The sequence below is a fragment of the Paramormyrops kingsleyae genome, chromosome 6, assembly GCF_048594095.1.
Source record: "Paramormyrops kingsleyae isolate MSU_618 chromosome 6, PKINGS_0.4, whole genome shotgun sequence".
NCBI classification, from domain to species: domain Eukaryota; kingdom Metazoa; phylum Chordata; class Actinopteri; order Osteoglossiformes; family Mormyridae; genus Paramormyrops; species Paramormyrops kingsleyae.
The window spans coordinates 7,210,671-7,234,992 of NC_132802.1; the positions used below are offsets into that span (position 1 = coordinate 7,210,671).

Below are 24,322 nucleotides of genomic sequence, written 5' to 3' on the forward strand. Positions count from 1 at the left end.
CCATAACCCTCCTCTTTCTCCTTCCTATTTTCCTCCCGCCTGGCAGCTCTATCCTCAGCATCCTTCTCCCAACACACCCAGTATCTCTCCTCTGTACATGTCCACACCAACACAATCTCGCCCCTCTGGCTTTATCTCCAAACCATCCAACCTGAGCTGCCTGTTGCTAATCCTGTCCGTCCTTGTCACTCCCAACGCAAATCGTAACATCTTTAACTCTGCCACTTCTAGCTCTGCACTTATCCTTTCTACACGAGGTCAGTACAAGACCTTCATGACACCTTGAAAAATCAAGTGCTAGATTATTATATTGTCATGTAGGGGCCAGGAAGACAGTATTATCTGTTGCCCATTAGGTAGTCGTACAGAGCTGACTGAGCTATTCACTGTCCAAGTTCTGGTTTCACCAACGAGATTTCAATCCATAACCACAATCACCTAGTCAAATGTCTACAATCCTGGAGAACGGCCTGTCTCTGAAATGCAAGATTAAAATGGACTATGTATTTATGAACATATCAATTGTTCACTATTGCTGTTTGTATATTGGATAAAATATGTATATTAATTAAATTGTAACTTAGAACACGGTGAATAGGTACAGTGTACCTAAATCAGTGCCGGTCGAAGCCCTTCTGGTATCCTAGGCAATCGCTACCGCAGCGCCCCTCGTCCGACGAATTCGGCGCCCACTCAGAAGATTACGTCACGTAATGGGTTGACCGGCACCTCAAGGTGAACTGGAATGGTTATCTTAAATTACTATTAGCCAAAAAAGGGGTCAAACTGGAACAATGATACATGCAGGGGCATAAACGTCTCAAGTAAATGAAGTTAAAGGCGAAGCGTCAGAATTCATTAAAATACTCAAGAATCTGTATTTACAAAATTACCGATACCACACAGCGCGGAACACTGCAGTACAGACGGCAGACAATTCCACTCTGCAACTATCCAATGAGCGCCTCGGGTTGCACAGTTATGGAGAATGGGCGGGTGCAACGCTAAACATTGTGCAATAGAAAGCGGTAAGAAGTTTGATTGACAACACCCAGCCAGCAACGCAATATATCGTCACCATATTCAAAAATGTCTGTTTAGGAAGGGAAGCATACATGCATGCGAATATAAAAATGCTACTATACTGTTTCGCATTGTCTCCGCCTAGTTAACTGAAGACGTGGGTATCTCATGTGTGTTTAGCTGGGATCGCGTTTGGAGAAACCTGAAGACTTGTCATGTCCGACAAGTGTCCCAAACTGAAGCTGAAGAGGAAGAAGTGTGCAGCTCAGGAGTGCAGCTTTGTGACAGAGCGCAAAGCCCCGCGGCAAAGCGCCTCCCAGGCCGGCCATGCCGGTGCCGCGGCGAGCACGATGCCTGCCGCACAGTAAGATCATCACGGGCTGCACGGTTATCCTTATACTGCAGGAAGCGGCGGATTAGGGTAGTTAGTGTTACACGGCTTATATATCGGATAGCCGGCTCCTTTTGCAGTGGGGTGCAAACAGATCGCGCTGGGCTAGAGCAGCCGTCTGACCCGATAAGGTCCGGGAATCCGGGCACATGAGATCGTTACGGCTGTGAAGCCAACGCAGTGTCACTTTGTGTCGCTCCGCTTCTTTCTTAACGGATGTTCATAACGTCAAAGAGTAAACAAAGAAACTGAATACATTTTAAAATGTATCCAGCTGGGACGAATTCCCTGCTTTAACGGCTGCTAACATTACATTAATCCGTTTGTTAACAGTGCCACCAATTTGTTTCGGGACATATTAATAATCAAAAACGATTTTTGGTTGGTATAACTGCAGGAACAATCCTGGGGGAGGGCCTATAATTTTTATGTTCACATAGAGAACTTCTCTCCCTTGTAGTGATGCATGGTGGGATAAGGCCGACCTCCCGGGGATGCAGCAGCTGTGGGCATCTGTCTTGAAGGCTGCTGTCCCGCAGCTGGGGCAGGACATCTGGAAAGCTGTGCCCGTCCTTCCTGCGGCTCCTCCGCCGGTGCGTCTGCGTTTCCAGCTTTTATTTCCCTCTGACGCAAGGTGGCCACTTTGGAAGGGAGCCCATCTGAGATAAGATGACATCGTTGGGAGGGCTTGAGGGGAGGGGAGGGGTGGGGTGGGGGGGGGGGTTGAGAGGCTGACAGCTCTGGGACACACACAGGAGATAACCTGATCACTTATACAGTTAGCTGATGCAAACTCGCATTTTAATAAATTATTCATTTCGGGGACTGCTTCGGCCGGAGAACATTATCTCTCGCGGCAGCGGGGAAGGTGGCGAACGTGGCACAGTCAGCAGGGGTGATGAAACGGCTGCTGCTGTGGGGCTACATTCCTCAGACCTGTCCTTCCTTCCCCTTTAAATGCATGTGCTGTTTCTGTCTGTTTTTTTTTTTTTAAACCAGGGGGTGGGGCGGGGGGGGGCGGCGGTGCTCCTGCTGTGAACTTTGTCGGCCTTTAAAAGAAGTAATTTTGTTTTTATTTTCTGCCGTAGAAGCCGTCAGACGGCGAGAGTGCTGGGGGCCGGTGGTGCTGCCCCCTCGCCGACGAGGTGCCTCCCTTCCCCCCGGCCGTTAATCCGCATGTCCGCCCCGTCACCAACACGGACATCTGCACGCCCAGCAGTCCTCTGCGCCCGGCTGATCCCGGGCCAGATCCGAGGAAAGACGGGAGCGCGCGGCGGGCCTGCGATCCTGCTGGCCGGCAGGTGCGAGGAGGAGAGATGGCGGGGGGCGGCGTCCGTCTGGACACGGCGATGGGGCGGCGGCCCCCGGCCTTACGGGAGACGGCGGCGGCCGTGGGCGGGAGCCCAGGGACCGCAGGGGCGGCCGCGGGCGAGAGATACTCGTGTGGCATGACTGAGAGCGGCCCGGAGACGATCCCTACGGGGCTGCGGAATGAGTCCGAGTGCCTGGGGGCTGATGGGAATCTGAGAGGGGCCGCCGGCTTGGCAAGCTGCCCCCTGTGCACCATGGCGTTCCCTGCCGGGTAAGGCTGCTCCGGAGAGATGGATCCGCTCTCATTCCGTCATTGCCAGCCTGATGCCTCTCTCTCTCTCTCTCTCTCTCTCACACACACACACAGTCCACATATTCATATCTTTGTGGGGACTCTCCATTCATTTCTATGGGAAAAACCGTAATCCCAACTATGACAACCGTAACCCCTACCCAGCCCTAACCTTAACCATAAGTAGCCAAATAAAATACTCATACACACACACACACACACACACACACACACACAGAAAGGACAGTGCTTTATTTCCTGTTCAAAACAATGAATCCTTTTGGAAACAGACCTTGTAGGCCTCATCATGGCTCAGTGCCATGACTCTCGCGCTCTTTCTGCGCCTGGTACGTTAATGGAGCATCGTTTATGTAGCGCCTTGCCTCCTTGCTCTCTTTGCACGGCCTGTAAGCGGCTACTTTCATATGACTAATACACAATTTAAATTCAGACATAAACAAGCTCGATTCGCTGACCCTGTAACACTATCCCATTAGCCTCTCTATCCAGGAGCTATTCAGGATACATTTACATGCGGGTTGCTCCTATTCCACAATGATTTACCTTAAATACCATAAACAAGGCCGGGGCAAGTTGCCGATGACGGCCAAGCAGCTGGGTGAATGAATGTCAGCGTGAAAATCAGTGGTGACTAAGCATTTTGGGGGATGGTTTCTGACAGAATGAAGTTAGCGGTGTTGCTTGGCTAGGCTCCCATGACGGTTCCTGGTGCTGGCACTGTTTCACACTCTCCCAGTTTTATTCAGCACCGAATACACGGCATGCACCATCCTCGTTCCCTATCGGTGAAATGATAAAATGGCTGATCAGAACCCACCTTACCTGTGGCGGGTGACACACTATGCGTTTGGCGAATTGCCTTTAGGCAGTGTATCTCAACCCAGTCCTCCAGAACCCACATTTCTGCTCCTTCCCAGCTCCCAGCCCACCTGTACCCGGTATGCGGTGGACCCAGAAGGACTGATTTGGGAAACATCGCCTTAAGGTTTATGTCAGTTTATTTAGCGCCGTTTACCGATACATACAGAAAAACCCACGTGGTCCCGGTTTTCACACATGAAATGCATTTAGATGAGGTCTGGGCAATTATTTTCTGAGGTGGGCCAAATCCAACAGGGGCCATGTCCCATGTCAGCTGTAATAGAGGGTGATATTTCTGGGCGGAGGCCTTCCTTCTACATGCCATATGGAGGTAGCTGTCTATTTGTGATTCTCCATGGCACTTGTCGATACATCAAATTTTACCATTTTTTTTAACGATTGTGTCGGCCAGTAAATAATATCTCTGTGGATCACATGTGGCCCAGGTCTAGTCAGGTAAATTACAGTCATGCGGACATCATAAAGTCTGTGGATTTAAGAACATCCTTCACTGCTGTCTCACAGATGGTTGTTCATGCTTACTGTGTGATCTTTCTCATGCTGCAGAATCATGAGGAATGTAGGAAGTATCTGACATTTTAGTCAGTCGCTTCAAGTGTGTAATTGCATTTGTTTGGCTCTGTTTGTTTATTTTTGTCTGACACGATGAACGATTGTGCTCCGTTGCTTGGACTGAATGCGGGTCTGCTTCGCGGTGCATCCACACAAATAAACAGCACAGAAGCTGGCGCAGAATTTGGTAGAATAAAATATTTATAAAGATCTGAGCAGTGGAGCAAAGGCGGGAGAAATTTTAAGGCCCTGCCCCCTTACAATAATGCTGTATGGTGATTGGCTCTACAGAACGCCATTCATGTTCTGTTCCAGTTCACGTCTTCAACACAGACATGACTGCAATGAAACAGGCTCAGATATTGGTCACAATTCTATGAATCACTTCAGGATATTTTATAATATTTTGGAGGATATTACATCCTTTTTGTTTTTTTTTGTTTTTTTGCTGTGGATTTAGTTTGTTTTGCTTGTTCAGTATTTTACATACTCTTCTTATATTTTACTTGCCTTTAACCTGGGGGAGAATTTTTCTGTTAAATGGTCTGTATGTACAGGACCAATGGTTTGTTAATGTACATATTTTAGGCCCTTGTAAAGTCTATGCAATTAATTCTGAGGTTTTCTTACTTGAGAACTTATTTTATGTGGCTAACTATTTTTACCAGGTAATCAACTACTGTACCTTAAACTTCCTGGCTAGCAGGCATTTAGTTTTTCTTTTTTTTCTGTTTGATCATCTTCCTAGCAATCACGGCCATTTAAAGCTGGATCTGCCGCTTTTGTGTGCAGTTCAATGCGTTTTGAAAGGCGTAATTAGCTTCACGGAGACGGCAGCCGGCACGTTCCAGCGCATAAACACCTTCCCCGCGAGAGCGCGTCTGCTCCGGCTGCGCCCGCCGTCGACGCGCTTTGTTCGCTGGCAGCGCGCTGCGATCTCGGCCGCCTCTCGCGCTCTTCAGCCGCCGCGCCCGCCAGCTGCAGATGTGCAGGATCCGATGCGCTTTAATGACGCAGGCAAGGCGGGAGGTACTCCGTTTATGTGGAGTGAGTTCCTGCGGTGGCTGGGCCATGTTTTCCAGTACCCGTTTCTGGGGTGTTGTATAAGACGACCAATGTGTTTCTTTTTTCCTTTTGGTTGCGGAAGGGGGGGGGGGGGGTGATTATATATCTTTTAAGTCATTCCCCCAATTTTTACATAAACATTTAGGAATGGAAACACTGATCAGAGTGTGACTTCTGAGCATGAATGACCGACGTGTCACTCAGGATCGTCGGTGCTAAATAACTAAATAATCACAGTGAGTGTTTCAGTTTAACATCCTGGGTTAGGGCACTGAGACGGTCATTAGGGCAGCGCTGACCTGATATGACCCCGTATACCATGTCAGCCCCAGAGTGGCGCTCCTGTGTCTCCTGTATCTCTACGGGAGAGTCACGTCAGCGATTTTAAGCAGCTGCCTGACGTAATTATCATTGAGTATCAGGTGAATCCATTCCTGCAGTAACAGGGTTATGGATGAGGCAAACTGTATTAAGACCTAGGTTGGTCGCCCCCTTCTGGGTGTTACCTCAGCTCATGGAAGTTATACTTGCATAAGTAATCTTAGGGCGGAAGGGAAAATGATTGGTTCAGACAGATAACCAATCAGATTGTAGAGGAGGTGGGTTAAAGCAATTAGAGGAGGCGGGACCAACCAATCCTCTAGTTGCTTGGACCCACCTCTACAATCTGATTTGTTATCTCTCTGAGCCAGTCATCTTTCCTTCTGCCTTCTGGCCTGAATCATTAGGAGTCTTGTGGATTTTCGCTGAAGGTGCTTAGATCTACCCTCTTCTGTGGGATCTGTTATAAAGGTAATGGAGAAGGTATGAAAACAAACGTCCAGCATGTGAACCGGAGCTGGTCGTACAGTCACTGTGAGGAGCCCAGAGGGCCGGGGTCCTCGCGCGGTAAGAGGCGCGGCCGGCGCAGCCCGAACAAGGCTGACTTTGTGGCGGCAGCACGGGGCTGTGAAGGCAGGCCGGGCAGCACGAGCAGAACCAGCCCGAGCCACACGCCTTGGCCAGGGAACACAGCACTGTGCAGCCCTCTGGCGCAGACACCCGTGGACAATGGGTCCCCTTGTTTCCCAGAAGGAAGCGGGAGATCACTAGTTCCACGGAATGGAGATTTGGGGATTTGGGCTGGGGGGGGGGGGGCGGGAAGAGTTACTTTACCGCTTCTGAAAGTGAAGAGTCCCCACATCCCACCCACCCCCCGTCAAACTCATCCAGCCATCTGGGTGCGGGCGGGCGTTCTTGGAAAGTACATTATTGAAAATCTGCTCTAATTTCATTCCCCCCACCACATCCCGTTCGCCTGTCCTGGAGCGGGCCTCCTGCCTGCGTTCTGCCCTTCGACTGAAGGGTTGGGCGAGACTTCGGCAAGATAAGCATGACGTGTGGGGGAGGTACTCAAGAGCCCAGGAACAGAGTGTGCACAGCTGCACCTGGTGGAATGCTGGCTGTAGGCATGTGGTGGCGCACACTACCCGGGATCGCCAGCAGGTGGCGTGGCAATCAAGGAGCCGTGTGGTTTAAGTCCTCCCTTCTGCTCTACCATTTCAGCAGTAGAATTATGCAAACATTCAGCAAGTTAAAGAATTTGTGCTTGTTTTCGAAGAGACTGATTTTACCATTTGCTCCACAAATCAACTGCAACCATTCGATTCTTGGGCGCCAACTAATATCACAAATCCATGTTTGGAGTCGTCTGATGCATGTGCATCTACACCAGGGGTCTCCAACTCCGGTCCTGGAGAGCTACTATCCAGTAGGTTTTCTATCCTACCCGGCTTCTGATGAGCCACACCTGTTCTCAGGTAAATACCAGGAGCAGGTGTGGCTCATCAGAAGCCAAGTGGGACAGAAAACCTACTGGACAGTAGCTCTCCAGGACCGGAGTTGGAGACCAATGATCTACACAGACCTTTTCCTTTTTGAGTAGGTTAAAAGGTGGTAGCCCTGCTTAACCATGATTGCCGACTACTGCTGTGTCATGCACTCCAGTGCAGAAATCATGGTCACTTTTTTTTTTAAATTGGAAATATACCTCTGAGATATACCACCATTATTAACGGTGCTAGGGGCACTGTTCTTCCACATGCACACGTTTACTATGATCACATGCGATCTGTGAATTATGTAATTCCTCCCCCCAAATAATACTGTGTCAGTCTGTATACAGCATTCACGACTGTGATGTGCTTTTCTCCAGGTTCAGCCAGATGGACTGTGACGGACACCTCGCCAAATGCCTCTCCGAGATGAATGAAGACGTCACATGGTGATCCAGTCTTTCGGTTGATTCATTCTCCCGTTCTGCTTTCTCTATGCCAATCTAAAGATTGCGTTTGCAAGTATTTCAGTTCATTGTGTCTTTACTGTATCACTGGCATTGTAGAGTGTGGAATATGTTGTTGTCAATGTCAAACATGGAGTCAGACAGCAAAGTTGTTCGGAAACTGAACATCTTACCAAGAAGATTCAATTACCAGGTTGGAGCCATGGAAGGTTATTTCAAACTGGATCACATCAGTAGACGTTCCACTATAAAATGGGTACTGAACTGGAAAATATTATCTGTACAATCTGCTCTTGAATGTCTGGTGGACAGCTAAATGCATCCAGATGAAAAAAACGTGAATCTATACATGCATGCCTTGAGTCTTCTTGGAGTGCGATTCTGTTTTCCCCGACGACTCATTTTTACCCATGAAGCCCTTTCCTGTCTGCACACCTCCTCAATTCTGCTTCTCCTGAGATTACGGATCTTCTTGGAGCACCATGCTATGTACTGAAAGCCTGTGCTATGTGGAAGCACTGACCTTCCAGAGAAGCAGGACCCTTCGTCAGGCCGGAGACTCAGGCCAGTGCAGCATGGATCCTGAACTCAGACGACAGATGGCCGTGTACTTTCCGCTTTGTGTTCCAAGCCCTTCTCTTGGTCTCTCTGGTGTGGTTGCCTCACAAAAAGTTCATCCAGTGCCTGTGGGTTCCTCCAAAATCGCCACAGTTGCATCATGTGGCAATGCGTCATGTGGCAATGTAGCTGCCGCTACATTGCCACATGATGCTAATAGGTGCAATCGCCAGATATCCTTGACTGTGATAAATGAGTAATTGAAAGAATGCAGGGAGATCCATGGACCCCTGAAGTATGTGGTAATACTTGCATGACCCAAAAGAGACCAAGCAGAACCAAACAAATGTCAGAAAGGAAAACCACAGTTATGGGGGTACTGGGAAGAACCTACTACTGGTTTAAACACGGCCGTTACCATTGGTTGTAAAAGTCTGAGAAGGCATTAAAGAACGCGTCATGTTCCATATTAACACAATTTTCAGTTTTAATTTCTAATGTGCAAGATGATTATCCTCTGTATTAGTTTATTTGTCTTTACAGTTAAAACTTTGCTTAACTAACTCAGAGGCAAGAAAAATACAACTCACACCCAAAAAAACAAATTAATTACAATGAACGTTTACCGATTTACAAGTGTTACCTAGGATGTTTAAGACTAATCTTGTAAGACCAAACGATGCCATGTCCGACACCCAGTGCTGTCCCGTTGAAGATTGATTTTTCTCTTTACATATTTATAAAACAAATGCTTCAAATATAAAATTTTTCCCTGTAGCACACTGAGAAAACATACTTTGCTTTGGACTTTAAACACAAAAAATGCAGAGAACCAGAGTTGCAGTATTTGGCAAAAACACGCATCTTCGCCACCTTAAAAACCACGTTCTCTTAAGTCAGGTGCCGATCCAAGATACTGGGGGTTTTCGCTTATTGCAGGGGTGGCTCCTTGGGGCCACAGAGGGCCTCGTATCTAGAGTGTGGATCTACGTGGCTCATGGACACTAAGAGGCTTCCTTCAGTCTGACAGGAGAACCCAGGATAGACTTCTGGTCACAGCTGTAAATATTTACACCGATGCCTCCAGCAGTGTCAAAGCTACAGTATCTGACTGTCTGCGAATGTGTCCACATGTTTGAAGCAGGTTCAATTATCTCAACGGCACATTCATACCAGTCATTAGCACATTAGCCATACAGAGCATTGTAAAAGAGATCTGTTTGACGAGCAAGTCAAACAATTCTTTAAAATGTATTACACTCTTGTTCATTATGTAATACCTATGACTGTGTCCTGAATGGTCTTTGTGTCAGACTTAATCTAAATCCTTACCATTTTATACATTACGTAACTTGCCCTTTATCTCCAAAGGACCTGTAAAGTATAAAGGTGTATCCTAAATTCAAAGGAACAACAGCAATCCAGTTTTAGAAGGTTTTCTCTCTGCCGTCAAGTACCACTGTAGAAAAGTTGTGTGATATCACAGTAGCCTGTTAAAAATGAGCTCCCAAAGTCACAGGGTTGCTTAAACAGGGAACCACCCGCATATGTATTACTGGTGATTAGCCCTGTATGCAGAGATCATGTGTTTTTGAAGGCATGTAATCAAAACGATTACAGCTTGGCCCTGTAATCTCTGCCAGCTGCACTATCTGGTGCGGTCGCCTTTGTCGCTCTCGAACGACCAAGCCCCATTGGCTAAATGAGTGGGGACGGATCTAATTAATCCTATTATAGTATTATCATATTAATATAGGGCAGATTTAATCAAATAATTTGCATTGAAGATTTTCTCCTTCGGGAAGGGGGGGGCAGGCTATGTAAACTCTAAACTTAACTTTAAATTGTAAGTTCATTTTGCAGATTTGTGGTATTCATGCTCCTTGTTCAGATGGAATGGGGGGGGGCAGGGTGTGGTTATGCATTACAGGACCTGGGTTCGGGTGCTGCGGTGACATGACCTGGTGGCTGCCTGTCCCGCATTTCGGGGAGGGGGGGGGGTTCTCAGTGCTCAGGGCATCGTGGGTGCTGGGGGGGGGGGTTCTCAGTGCTCAGGGCATTGGTGGGGGGGGGGGGGTTCTCAGTGCTCAGGGCATCGTGGGTGCTGGGGGGGGGGGGTTCTCAGTGCTCAGGGCATCGGGGGTGGTGGATGGGGTGGGGGTTCTCAGTGCTCAGGGCATCGGGGGTGGTGGATGGGGTGGGGGTTCTCAGTGCTCAGGGCATCGGGGGTGTGGAAGTGCTCTTTCTCCTGGAGTGATGTCAGAAGTTATACAGGAAGGAAAAAAATGGGGCCCCATTGCCTCAAAGTCATGCTGCTGTCAAACTGCAGTGGCGTAAGTGAATGAGAATCGCAAATCAGAACAGCAGTTATAAAACAAACAAGCAAACGCAAATGCAATGAGTCCCCCCAAGTCATCACAAATCAGACATGGTTATACAAAGGAGTTGGGCATTTACCAAACATAATGCATCAAATAATTTAGATACACCCCACAAAAACAACATAGCTACACATTTTTACATCACCATCCTCATCATCATCATCTTCATTATTACATCAACATCCGTGTCTAAAACACATCATAGTCCCAGTTCTCTATGGACGACACTTTTAGCAATACTTCTAAATGTAAAACGTCATGGGCCATAAATCACAGCTGTACTCTGATTGGCTGGCGAGATACTAGCGGTGTGTGATTTTAAACCAACGTAGATTCCAGTGGAGACGGGAAAACAGGGAAGACTCCTGACAATTGGCCCGTCATTCACACCACCAGGGCTCGAAAACAAACGCAGGGCTGTGTGGGGAGGGCAAACTGTTCTAAAAAGTAGCTACAATTTAACCCAGTGATTGTTTCAAGTGCAATCTGGAATACGGTGGAAAATATATACTGGATCATTGAGGCACTTCTTAAGAAATCATTTCATCTCCAGTTTCTCTTGGAAAAAATAACTTGCCAGTAAAATGCAACTCCTTTGTAGATGAATTTGCGATTAGCGGAGGAAAGAAATAAAAACATGCCGTTTCTTCATCAATAAAAGGCATCGATTTGTGTTTGCTACCTACAGAATAATACAAGTTTATTATATTTTTCCTTCATCGTTGTACATTCTTGTTTCAGAGGCCTGACCTCCTTCAAGATAACCAGTGTCTTTGAGAAATGAAATCGACAGGGGAAAAAAGTGCACAATAATTCAAGTTCTGGATCAGGACTGTCATATTTACCCAGGGATGACAGGTGTACTAGAAAATTCTTTGTGGATGCAGGCACAGGATAAGCAAGCTTTTTTTCCTCAGGTATAAAGCCAGTAGCGCTGCCCCCCCCCCCCCCCCCAACACAAGGATTAAAAATAAAAATGGAGAGTGGTTTGAGGAAGACTACCACTGACTGACCTTGGGGGGATTTTTTTTCATATAATTTTGTACATTTTCTTTCTGTTCTTGTCTGCTTTGCAGTTCACCCAGTTCCCCCAAGATAATGTTTGTTTCCATCGCAAAAAAAGAGTCTTGCACAGGGTTCCTTGACCTGGCATGCAAGAGAGAAGCTGCGTACACTGCTGCCCCCCCCCCCACCCCCACCCCACTTCCAGAAGTCAGTGTGATGTTTTTGTTTCCTTCCCTTCCAGGACGATCACAGGTGTGCAGACTGTCTGTTTTTCCTTCATACCGACTCCTCCGTCGTCAGCAACATGGGATTAATGTATTCGAATCCTTCGAATTCGGACTGGTCTATTCTCTTAATGACGTCCCTGTGGGGGGGGGGAATAAGGTGGGGGCGGGGTCATTCACAAACTCTTTATATAACATGACTACAAAAATATCAGAAATACATATTTACTTACTCTGGGTGTGTTTAAAAAGAGTAATTTTTACTATTTTAAAATATAAATAGGTAAGATGAGGTAGTTGCATATGTGGGTATTTTGGGATTCAGTGTTATAAACATCAGTGAATACGGTACTTAGGATCTATTTATCTCTGTATGCATTCACATGGGAAGAAAGAAAATTCTGCCCTATCTGTCGACTCTCACTGTGGGTAATCATCTGTAAATTAAGCTAAGTCCACTTGAAGTGGCTGTCGCGGTGAATGTACTGGTGCCACTCTTCCAAGAACACCAGGCCGGGCTTTCATCACCCACGGTACAGATGGCTGCTCGGCCCGCTCCACGACGTGGGCCGGGGGGGCTGTGTCACCGGAACGTGGGATATGCGCGGACTCACGTCACTCTGCCTGGAACCGCTGGACGGGCAGCGCATCAGCGCCGCGGCCACACACACGTAGACCCACGCGCACACACACCCCCTTCGGCTGCCGCCCACCGGCTCGCCCTGCCAAACAATGCAGGAGACGGCGTTTCCATAATTACCGCCGTCAGGAGCGTGTGCGTGAAACGTGCCTGTCACAGCCGCTCGACGCGCAGCGCGAGTGACAACAAAAGGTATGGGAGGAGGAACCCCCCACCCCCCCATACGGACGGCCGAATGCGAGCTTCGCAAAGCGAGGTAATCAGGCCGTTACGAGGGAGGGAAACAACAAACACGGCACCCCAGTGCAGTGCGACGCGGGGACTGGGGGGGGGGGGGGGGAACGCCAAGCTTTGGGATGTGACCAAAACAAACACAGCTCTCTGTTGCACAAATGTTTTTTTCCCCCCCATGTTAAAAGTGTTAGCAGATGCAGAGGGTTCTGTTGAGGGAGGGGGGTGAGGTTCTGGCGTGCTGGGTGTGGCGAGGCCGGGGGATGGCGGAGGGCAGCACACAGAGTCTCCTCGCATCCTGGGGGGGCGCCTGGGTTCACCGACAGGCATAAGGTGAGCTGGCAGAGGGCCCTCTACCCCCCCCGCCTCGTTTATCCACTGGAAAGAGCAGCCCAGTGCCTCGCAGTGTGGGGCTGCTGGCACCGGGTTCCCCCCCAAAACCCCCCTCGTGAGCCCCCCCTTGCGTTCTGGCAGGTTCCCCCCTCCTCTCATCATCCTGGCGTGACTCGCGGTGGGAGGAGCTGCCGGTGGCTTTGACATTGCACCTGTGTGGGCATCGGCGGGCTCGGCCTCTGGGATGTTAGCACGATAGCGGGACAGCTGTGCCTCATGCACCCCCCGAGCCGGGCGCCCCGCACTTTCCTGGCCCCGGACATTGGAGCTCGCCGTCACGGACCTATGAGGTCACGTCTGTGCCAGGAAAACACTTCATCTCCTTCTACCTATAACCTTGCAGGCACGGCATACGGAGGACAACTAAATCTTTAATAAGCCAGGGCCCCCCCTCCATCTTTTTACCCCCTTTCTTTCTTCCTCCGCCAAATCTGTCAAACAAAAGCGGGTTTACATCACCCCCCTGCCCGCCCCCCCCCCCGTTCTTCAGAAGTGTAGGACGACAACCTTTTCCAGAGCAAGGAGCTGCTTTGAAGTGTTTGGCTGCCACATCTTTTGAAGCCAGTTCGAAATCTCCCATCCAACTTCAAACCCACCATGCCGTTGGGTGGGGTGCGGGGGGGGGAGATGGGGTGCGGGGGTTGCAGTAAATTGCCGTTTGACACTGCGTGGTCTCGTAACAGAACACGCCTAAAGACTCGGGCTTCCGAGAAGATGGGCGACGGCATTCCTGTCAGTATCATTGTCGGTGGTATTTCTGGAATTAACTAGGTTGCCAAGGTCAGATTAAAAAGAAAAACACTCATTAATTGTCAGTATTACATTCCAAAAGACTCCTAACCTTCATATATTTGAATGCCCCCCCCCCACCAAGCCTGAGTAATATATGTGGGCCACTGTGACTGCGCTGACAGACAGTCCCCCAGCAGACAGTCTCTGCCTCGTCCCCGTGCTCCTCTCCTAATGCCAGCGTGTAAATCTCGGCCGGTTTGAAGTCATTCGGACTCCAGTTACAGCCAGACCTGAAAGGGCAGCGCCATCTGTGTAGCCCCTGCCAAACCTATTAGCTTATTCTTTCCAAGTTCATTTAGAACATGCGATCTCACAAAATTTGCTAGCGTGAGATCCCCGGGAGAGAAAAATGCGTCCACATTGATCAAGGATGGAATAATGGCCCGGACTGAATAACCAAGTCACTGAAAGGATCGAAGCAAACCTGCTTCTGTGTGCGTGTGTGTGTTTTTTTTTTTTATGCAGCTCTTTTGTGCGGCAAAACTTAAAAGACCAGCTGCAAAAACTCTCTAAATAAAGTGAGGAATATTCGATGAAAGCCTCAGGGGGTTGATGAAAGGAAAGGGGCCACAAACAGACCCCGAATTCAGCTGGGGGAAGCGGCGCGTCCATCTTCATTTTCCACACACTCCATTACCGAGCGACGGACGCGCGGGTACAGTAGGCTTGCCCAGCTCCAAAGGGTATTCTGCATTTTCAATGGCCTGTCGAGATGTCTGAGGAACGGATCAGAATAGGGCTCAGAAGGGAATGAATTTAGCGGCTCAATGGGCCCAGGACCACCCAGACTGTACATGTTTGGGGCCCCGTCTCCCTCCGGCAGAAATACGACTTCCTCGTGTTAAAACGGGACCCGCCATTTCACCCGGTAAAAGAGGCAGTATTTTCTCCACGTGGTCGCACGCTGTCCTCAGCACAATGCCGGGCCCGTATCCACAGAAGTTTACTCAGTATAAATACATGTCAGCGACATTCAAGTCTTTGTGCGTCACTGAAAGAGCACCACTGAGGTTTATACGTGTGGGATGTAGCGGCAGGCGTTAGGAACGCCGAAGGAGGCCGTCCTCGATGTGGAAAAGCGGTCTGGGATTTCACTGACGGATGATTCATCGACGTGACTTTGTGCCGGAGCTCGAGAGAGGGGGCCGCCTGGCGAGGCGGCCTGAAAAAAACCACACGCATCTGGCACACGGCGCCGTACATGACAGAGTGCGTTACATATGGCATAATGCGTTATACCACAGAGTATCACCCGGTAACTGGGTTCCATGTTGTCACCGGTGCCGTAGCCTGCATAGAAATTAAGTAACAAGACAGGAAATCCCTCTCTGTGTATTGGAGGGGTAGGGTGTGCCTGTGTTCTGGAAAATAAGGCCTGGGTATGGTTAGGGTGCTCATCCAGCCAAACGACATTTCAGTAACGAGGTACATACTGCATTTAAACAGCAACAATTGGCCTGCAAAGGCTTTAGGGAATATTGACCTATTGGATGTGACACCCAGGGAAAATAGGGGAAAATCTTGCACGCTGTGTTATTGTTTGGTAGGATCGTGGATTTATTTTGTACCTGCCTGGCTAAACAATGGGGATTTAGACACACGGCGAGATGCACTCCGCCGGGATCGCGACTAACGGGTGTTTCGATGACGGCCATGGATTAGTTACGAGGGCGATGCAGTCATCACCGCAGACTGGTGAGGGAGGCATCGGCAAACACTTACTCATCGTCAGGAGTTAGCTGCACAGGCTCGTTGGTAAACTGAGTGTCGAAGTTATCTAGGCCGTAGTCGTCCGTGATCTGCGGCTTGAAGGGAGGGGTCACCTGTTTCTTCTCCAGCTGAGATGGGGGGAGGTGCGGGGGAGAGAAAATGAAGCATCTTTAAACAAGCATGACAGGAAGGACGCAACGGACGCTTTTGTCCGAGCTGAGGAGCGTGACGTTCCATCGCACACGTTTCTACATTCGAACAGCTGGATTGTTCACGAAATGATATATCGTCATTCGCTCTCTCCTTTCATGGCCGCCGCATTGTGTTGGCTGAAATTCCTGCTCACTATTAATAAGGCAAAGCACCATGCCTTTGTGCATGTACAAAGCCAAACCGAGGCGGCAGGACTGCATGCTAATTTTGTCATTAATATTGCCTCTCCTGCTGTCCTTCATTCAAAATCCAAAAATTAATTACAGCCACCTGTTACAGAACGCGATTAAGCCACGATTCTTCCTGGACCCATCGAGTCAGAGGGAGATCATCGGCGGCAAACAAAATGAACAGCGCTGGGCTTGTTTTTGTGTGCATGTGTGTGTTTGTGCATCTGTGTGCATTTTACAGGTTCGTTTTAACATCAACACTGACTCACGGCTGCTCAAACCCAAATCAGAAACCCAGAATTCAGAGGTGACAGAATGCAGCTGGCACTTCGGCCAAACGGTGAGCTAATTTCACTGCATTTCTGTATAATTTCCTGTGTCATACAAAGAAAGTAAAAAAAAAAGAAATGGATGGAAAAGTTAAGTGCGGCAGGAGGAACAGTGTGGAGAACGAGTCAAACAAACAGAAAAACAGGCTGTTTAAAGCGAGAAAGGCAGCTTGTAGCCTAGGAAGCCGTACAGACGGAGAGGGGAGTAGAGGAGGTGCTGCAGGGACTTTCATTACTGATTCAGAGGAGGCCCGGGAGCCAGGAGCCGCGTGGGGTTTGTACCGCGCGCTCTCACACGATTTCCCTTTGCTGTTCAAGATCTTAAGGGTCCTGGCGGGTAACTGCAAAGTCCCGGCAGCACATAAAGACTCACAGAAGCAGACAGACTGGTTTATTAACCTCAGCCAGCAGAAGCGGCTGCACCACACTTATCTGTGTTCTGCTGTGATCCCCCACCCCCCGCTTGTTAAAGGAACGAATGGCAAGTGTCTTAGGAGTGAAAAGAGAGCTTCCATGCATTCTTGTTTGCCAATCTGAAGGTCACATGGTCACATGTCAACATACTACTTAAAGAATGAAAATTCATGTGGCTTCTAGTTTTATATGCGTAATATATATTATTATTCTGGTGATAGATGCTAGAGCAGGGGTGTCAAACTACAGTCCTGGGGGGCCGGAGCCCTGTGTAGCTTAGTTCTTTCCCTGTTCCACCATAAATGATTCAGCTCAAGAGCGACGTGGTAATTAGCACAAGCAGTTGAATCAGGTGTGTTAAATGAGGGGAAACCCAAAAATGTGCAGGGGCTCCGGCCCCCCAGGACTGGAGTTGGACACCCTATTTATCCTTTTAAGATATTCTTTATTGATCCTAGAGGGAGAGTCTTTTGCATACAGCAGCACATTATATTATGTGGAGAGACGCAAAGACATACATTTTCTGCATATTGCAAACAAACACTTGTATATTACAACAACCCTTGAGAGGATACACAGGGGGATTAGTGGATATAATAAGCTTATTGCATATTAAACCTGATAACATGGTGACCTGACATTAAAAGCTGCTACAAACGTGAGCCTTAGCTGTTTTAAATGCATTAGCCGTCTAATGCACGGATTCCGTCGGGCATGAGCACAGCATTCTGGGTAATCCTAATCGAGTATCTCCTGTCTGAATGCGTCTTGCACACCTGTGCGCGGCTCTCGCAGAGGAAGGAGAGCTGCGTCCTGTGGCTGCGGCGAGTTAAGTGTCTCCAGTGATCAGGTGCCACGCGTGATCATTTTCTCCCCATGCTCATTTTCTGCGGTGGAGCTGAAATTAGCGCATAATCGTCTTCATAAACACCCAGGTGGGGCTGGGGGGGGGGGGGGCTTTAGCAACCGTCTGGGAAGAAGGCCACTTCAGACATCTCCAGACTGCTAATTCGCTTCCTCCGCGCGACGCGGCGTGCCGTGATGAACGCGCACGCACAACCTTCGCGTCCCGCGTTGGAGCGCCGGGAGCTTCCTGCCACGTTCCAGATGTCGCTGGGGATGTTAATCTCTGTGTCCGTGTGCCGCCGTGGCGCTGGGGATTTTTAGCACTTTGCTAAATGCTCTCGGTGTCCATGTTTGGCCGCGACGGGCCCTTTCACTCTCACGTCTCTCAAATTCGTGTTCCCCACTGTTACAAACGGCCGCATGTTGATTGCCGTGAATTTCAGTAACACTGGGGGGCTGCATCTGGTGATATTTTATTCCTTCCTGAACTGCTAGATGAAACAATATTGTCATAACTGATATACTATTTTAACATGAGCTTGTAGCTCAATTGCACTTATTAATGGGGCTAATGGTTGTGGTTACTGAGTGCAGTGGAGAGAAATGGTTCGTGATGCCGATGTGACACCTGCATGAGGAACCTGAGCTGTCTAGCAGCACATCTGCATCCTTTCTGGGCTTATTCCTTGCTGAGGCACGAATGCCTGAGGGGGGGGGGGGGGCGGAGTGAACGAGTCGCAGTGGGGGGGGGGGTAGTGTTGTGAAGGGAAGGAGCTGAAAGCGGCAGAAGATGATTATAAATCACCCCCACGGTGACCGACAGGCACCTGCCTCTCCAGGGTGGCCAAGCCCTGGGAAGTGGGGGGGGGGGGGGTGACACGGGGAGGGCATGACGGCACCTGCCTACCCGGCTGGAGACCCAATTAGGGCTCCGGGCTGCATCAGCCGAGAAGGTGAGTGTCGCCCCCCCCCCCAGGGGACAGAGAGTCACTGAGCAGCTCAGGACCAGGGGCAGATTGCATCCCTGTGAACAGCATCCAGGCCGGCCGGCCCTCACGTGTCCATCACTGCTCTTATTTCATTGCTCGGCCCACATTCATGCTTGGAGGGGCTTATGGTGATACCCGATAGTAACCAGGAGCACTATGACCCTACTCTCTGGACCCTGGGTTCTGCTGTGCTCAAGCTGTGGGCTGCTTCAAGCCACCTTCTCCTGAGATCCTCGACCTATTAAAATGTGCCATTGAAACAAAATTTGCTGGCCTCAGCTTGGCCTGAGATGAACCACTTTAATTGGGGGGGGGCAGCACACTTTAGACCCTTTCTCACACTAGCTGGTCACACTTGTACTGGTTTTACTGTCACACCTTTAGAGAGCATCCCGATGCGGTAAAAGCCAGCTATTCTTACCAACAGCATCCTAACATTTTCTTCGTACACTGTGTCACATATTTGGTTGCCAAGGGGATTCACACTGAAGCTTCCAGAAGCAACATGTTTGAAGGTTCTGCTTTCAGACACCAGCGAGCTTCAGGCTGAGCTCCATCTCTCTGCCGGTCAGCCACCATCCGCCATCAGCTGCCATTAAGTACTAGAAAAACCAGTACTGGTTTGTCTTAATAACGGTGCACTGTGCTGGAAACGGCCGGGTGAGAGACTCGGGGGGGTATTTGTGAAGTAAGATGTGAGTAAACACTGGTACTGCCTGCGACGTCACACCATCAAAGGCCCCGGGAAGGAAGAGGGAGGAAGCTGACCTATGACTCACCCACCATGGGAACCTCACCCAGCATGGTTAGAAAGGGCGCTGGTAGCATAGCGACCCCCCCTGTCTGAGCAGGGGGTAGGAGATGAGAGCCCGGGTCACGTCACGCCCGCCTCGAATCGTGACCTGTGTCGGCTTGCGGACCTCAGGTCTCCTGCTCTCATGGTTCTTCCTGCTCTGATAATACAAACCGGCCCAAGGATCCCGGGAAATCAGCTGCCTTGGGATGCATCACAACTGATCAGTTTGATTATAGCATTATATCATTTTTCCACTGCGTTAACAGATACTGCTGCTTCCGGATCTCATGCTAAGTGCTTCGGGAAGACCACGGTGGAAAGGTATGAAAAAAAAAACAATTAGATTTAATTGAAGAAAAGCGCCTCTTTGTAGAAACAACATCCAGGTGCTTTTTAGTTTTAAGGGAACCTTAAATAAAGGTGACATCTGAAGTAAAACAGATTATTCTCTCCTCCTGGTTCCCTTGTATCAGGCGAGGCTGAAATTACTCCAGTCAGGTGACTTCTAAATGCGGCCGCCCACTAAGGCTCGAAGGGGACGTAACGTGGAGACGAATGACACGCCAACGCATTAGCGGCGAGTCCCTCTCTCGGGGGAAACACGATTAATATTCACTCCGCTGAGCGGCAGCGGTCGGCGCGCAGAGCCAGACTCTCGGCGAGCGGCGGGGCGGATCTTACGGAGCTACCCCTGCGCCACAGCATGCTAACGAGAGCCATCATCAGTGTGAGAGGCCTTAAATATGAAAGTGACTCGGTTCGAGGTGTCTGCGTTAGCGTGTCAGGGGCCTCATTGCCATTCTGAATAACGACCTTTCATCTTTACGTGATTCATGTCAGTTATTTTTAATAAATATTCAATTGTGACTCGCTAGTCTTAAGCTATGATTTATTTATCGGTAGTCCTGTTAGCTATGCGCCACAAATATGGTTTGAGCGAATTGTTTTCCGAACAATTAAAAGCTTCTCTTTTTTCGTCCCAGCTTGCACCCCCCTCCCCACCCCATTCTTCTCCTTCCTTTTTCACAGAGCTGTCTACAGAGCACCCCAGGTAGGCTAATGGACCAGAACCGAATTACGGGCCACAGCCGCATGTCGGAGGCGAGGGAGTGTGACGGTGACAGTGTCAGTGCAGCCTCGGCGCACTTGCCCCCCCCGTCCCCAGCGTCCCATCCTCACCGGTTAACCACCCCCTCCCCAGCCAGAGAAGGTGAGCCTGACACAGGTGATGCCAGCACTAATGCACCTAGCGCCCCCTACTGGCCGCCTTCAGGAGCAGCAGACTTACCAGATTTACCATAAAGTATGTACATTCCTACGCTCCCTTCACTTATGTAAATGTGCGGGGATCCATCAGCACTGACATGATGAAGACATTGTTTCAAACGATGAAGCATGAGCCGATGATTTAAAATACGTATCCAAATTCCTTATTGACTGGCGCTTTTTATCTTGCATAATTTAACCTTTCCCATCGATGTGAAGGATGGAGGGGGGAGAGGGGGCGAGGTCTGGAAAAAGGAATCCGAGGGGGGGTGGCAAATAAGAAAATGTCTACTTTGCCATTCAAGTGTGGGTTTTTAATGTGTAGGCAAACCAGTGATGTTCTGCACCCTAATTAGTGCGATACCTGACTGGGGCTCAAACCCACATCACTGCAACCAGCACAATTAAAGGAGACAAGGACCAGCTCACTAAAGAGTTCTATGTTCAGCTCAAGGAACCAATTGTGGACGTGCCTATGACATCACTGTCAGGCCACTGCAATATGCAACGATATGCTAACATGCTAAGCCTGTACTTGCTTCAGACACCTGCCTAGTGGCCTGCTTCTTGCTGCCCAGATGACTTGGCAGTAGGTCCACATCAAGCCTGTGTGCTTCAGGTGCGAGGGGGGGAGCCAGCGCCCCCTACAGGCAGGCTTTTTGGTGCGTGGAATGCTGGGAAATGGGAACACAGAAGCCAGGACTGCACTAACAACATGTGGCACATTCAGATACTCAAGTTAATTCTGCCCATTTCAACTGCGGTCAACAGTCATGCGGCAGACGTGAGCAGACCTGGCTGGTGAAACAGCCTCTGACATGAGATCATTTCCTACGCCGATGTCGGCCGACACTCTGGGGCTCCGTCATGTCAGGGAGGCGCTCGCTCGACACACGGCAGCGGCGTGCATTCGGTCCGACAGCCCTAGGGGCCACGGGGGCTGCAAATCACAAGCTTCCGGATTTTGCTGAGACTGTACTGCTGGACTAATCTAACCCGCAACACCCAGTACACAACACAGCACAGGCCTGTACGTATCAGGAGATCTTCCTAGATAATACAGGAAGAATATGTTTGCAGAAAACCTGTATGAATATTGTGTTTCTGTCAGACCATTGTAAGTTTATTCTATTAAAATTAATTGCCATCAATGTCAAATCTCTATTGACGACATAATTACTCATTATCAACAGAGTTAGCAGAAACAATAACATACTAAAGAGAGTTTACAATGTAGCCGATCTTCATTACATTTTTTTTGAATACCATTACCTTAAGTTTGGGGGCCTTCCCAGAAAGTGTTCCTACAAATTTGCAAACCTTAGCGCTAGCTGAACTACATCATTACTCAACAGGTCAAAAATGAATCTAATCAAGCGAGTCGATGGCCTCGATGATGACAGGGCTTCATCCAAAGTCGTGCTGTAAAGTGACCGTTGCTTACGGGTGTTGCGATGATGTTGGGGGCGCATTGAGACCCGTCCTAAAGATGGACTCGGCATCTTTCATCCATACACCCACAAACAAGGTCTCAGAGTATCACTCCGTTCTCCTGCTGATGTCATCAGTGCTCCTCCTGCACACCGAATCAGGACCCCCCCGCAGCCAGTCTGTCGTATCAATACACCCAACTACAGAAAGGCATGTTTTATAAATACATCAGCCATGCCCCGTGGATTGGCCATCTCCTCACGCATATAGCCCCTCATCCTCTATCGCGGCATCCGAGGCATTAACCTCCTCATCCTGTCAGGAGCCCCCGTACTCCTCCAAATGTTTAATTCATTAATAGCTCGTTACAGGCAGACGGAGTAAAACCCAGTCAGCTGCGGGCTCCGACTGCCGGTGAACATTTCATTAAGGCTACAAACGAGGAACGTTCACGCCCAGAAGGCGTCGACTCCGTCGTGACTGACGGGCCTCATAAATCATCACGCGCAAACGCGCCGGCGCTGCCACAGCCGCCTGCCCGCTCCCGGAGAACGCGATTATTACCCCGTTACTCATTTAAATAAATAATTCAGGGCCATAAAAAGAAAGAGGAACCGAATACCCGCCTCCCCCCCCCCCCCCACTCTAATTACCGAATCCGTTTTTCAAGGGGCCGTTAGGAAGCTTCCTGATCAGCGGGCAGCTCCGTCCCACACTGGGCGTGCGGCAGGCTTTGGAACGCACAGCCCGAGAAGAGAAGCAGAGAAGTTTTTTTTTTTTTTAAATAAAGCGAACAAGCAGGAGAGAGACGTATGTAAAAGGTGGCAGCCGGGCATCGTTTCAGGCGTCTGAGCTACGGCTGGGTTTGATGCTTCTGGCCATGATGGTGCTGTCCGCCCCACCTGGCCGATAGGTCCACCACTACGCCGCCAAGAACAACCAGCAACCTCATAACGTGGGATCTTCTTGTTGCCTCCCGCCACCTCATGATGATTCTGCCTGGCGTCAAACACCGTGTGAAATTAATCCCCTTCTCCCTTCTATTTACAGGTAGTGACCGGAAATGTTAGATATAGAAAGAGGCATCAATCACTTCAACAGTGATTACATGCTAGGTCAAAAAAAAGGCTGAAATTCTTCATGGCATTGAGAGGTTCCTTCTTTAGTCTATTTTGAGCTGGAAAAGTGAGGCATGATGATAAGGTAGGATGCTGGAAAGGCTATCAGCCTGGCTCAGATCACATTACATTATGCTTTGCTCTACAAATCAGTCCAGAATATGACCTGGGTAGCTTGATTCATTTTTAATTTTGATACAGAGAGTCTGTTTTGTTGCATTTTGCCTTAACTTACACAATCTTGTGGCATACTTTTACCCATTTTGTACAGTGCAATATCACACAAAAAAATAGAAAAATCCTAGCTTAAACATTTGAGATATTGCTCAGTGTTTTATATAAGATAAATCTTCTAAGCCTTGATTTATGCTAAATGTACAGCAGCCGAATTAATATTAGCTACAGGTGAACCACTTGAAGTGAAAACCACCTGACGGGGATACTAGCTGGAATCGCTAACTGCGCTAACTGCGCTAATGCAAACGAGGACTACCCAGTAATGAGATCCGGCGATCCACTGACTTGTGAGGTCACTGGTGGCTCTGAAAAATAGGTGTGCCGCTAATACGTATGAAAAAAAATTTCACGGCATGTTCATTGGCGATTGCAGGTCTCCATGGCAACAGAGATGCAGGGCAAATACAGCAGAGCCCCCATTAGACACAGTGAGGTGCAGCCGGGAATGAGCAGAAATGCTTGATTACAGTTATAATAGAAACCAAAGAACTTGTCAGAGGCCTTCAGTGTGGCTCCCTGAATGGTTCCCAGAAAGAATGCGCACACTCGCTCATACGACGGCGCTGGGCAGGACCCCCTGTCCTGCCGCCCACGGCCTTCCGAGAAATCCAGAGGGGGCGTCACGGCTAACGCTGGCGTCCCTGAATGAACACACAGGCCGAATAGCCGTCCGTTTTCAGGCCGTGCCCTTCCGTTGTAGTCCTCGTCTCTCTGCGTCATCCATGTTTTACGTGCAATTCACACACAGCTATTCAGGTCTT

General features: G+C 49.2%; 2 protein-coding genes across 5 annotated transcripts in view; one reads left to right on the forward strand and one right to left on the reverse strand.

The window, feature by feature from the left end:
• Positions 1-1,069: 1,069 nt before the first annotated feature.
• Positions 1,070-10,024, forward strand: LOC140591856 (uncharacterized). The gene is made up of 4 exons (XM_072713516.1): positions 1,070-1,387; positions 1,875-2,007; positions 2,503-2,996; positions 7,732-10,024. The coding sequence occupies exons 1-4, from the start codon at positions 1,239-1,241 to the stop codon at positions 7,802-7,804; spliced, it is 849 nt and encodes a 282-aa protein (XP_072569617.1). The 5' UTR covers positions 1,070-1,238; the 3' UTR covers positions 7,805-10,024.
• A 484-nt stretch (positions 10,025-10,508) lies between these two features.
• LOC111859098 (protein kinase C zeta type) overlaps positions 10,509-24,322 on the reverse strand; it is a 115,844-nt gene continuing 102,030 nt past the window's right edge. For all 4 annotated transcript variants that reach the window (XM_072713517.1, XM_072713520.1, XM_072713519.1 and 1 more), the window contains 2 exons: positions 15,765-15,880; positions 10,509-12,126 (listed from right to left, as the gene is read on the reverse strand). In XM_072713517.1, coding sequence (XP_072569618.1) covers positions 12,039-12,126; positions 15,765-15,880 — 204 coding nt within the window. In that variant the 3' untranslated portion in view covers positions 10,509-12,038. The remainder of the gene's footprint in view (positions 12,127-15,764; positions 15,881-24,322) is intronic.

Bases quoted from the DNA above. Each gene is read 5' to 3' on its own strand.
- LOC140591856 (XM_072713516.1), top strand. From the start codon at position 1,239: ATGTCCGACAAGTGTCCCAAACTGAAGCTGAAGAGGAAGAAGTGTGCA. The intron at 1,388-1,874 runs GTAAGATCATCA...TCTCCCTTGTAG, and splicing joins AGCACGATGCCTGCCGCACA to TGATGCATGGTGGGATAAGG. The intron at 2,997-7,731 runs GTAAGGCTGCTC...GCTTTTCTCCAG, and splicing joins ACCATGGCGTTCCCTGCCGG to GTTCAGCCAGATGGACTGTG.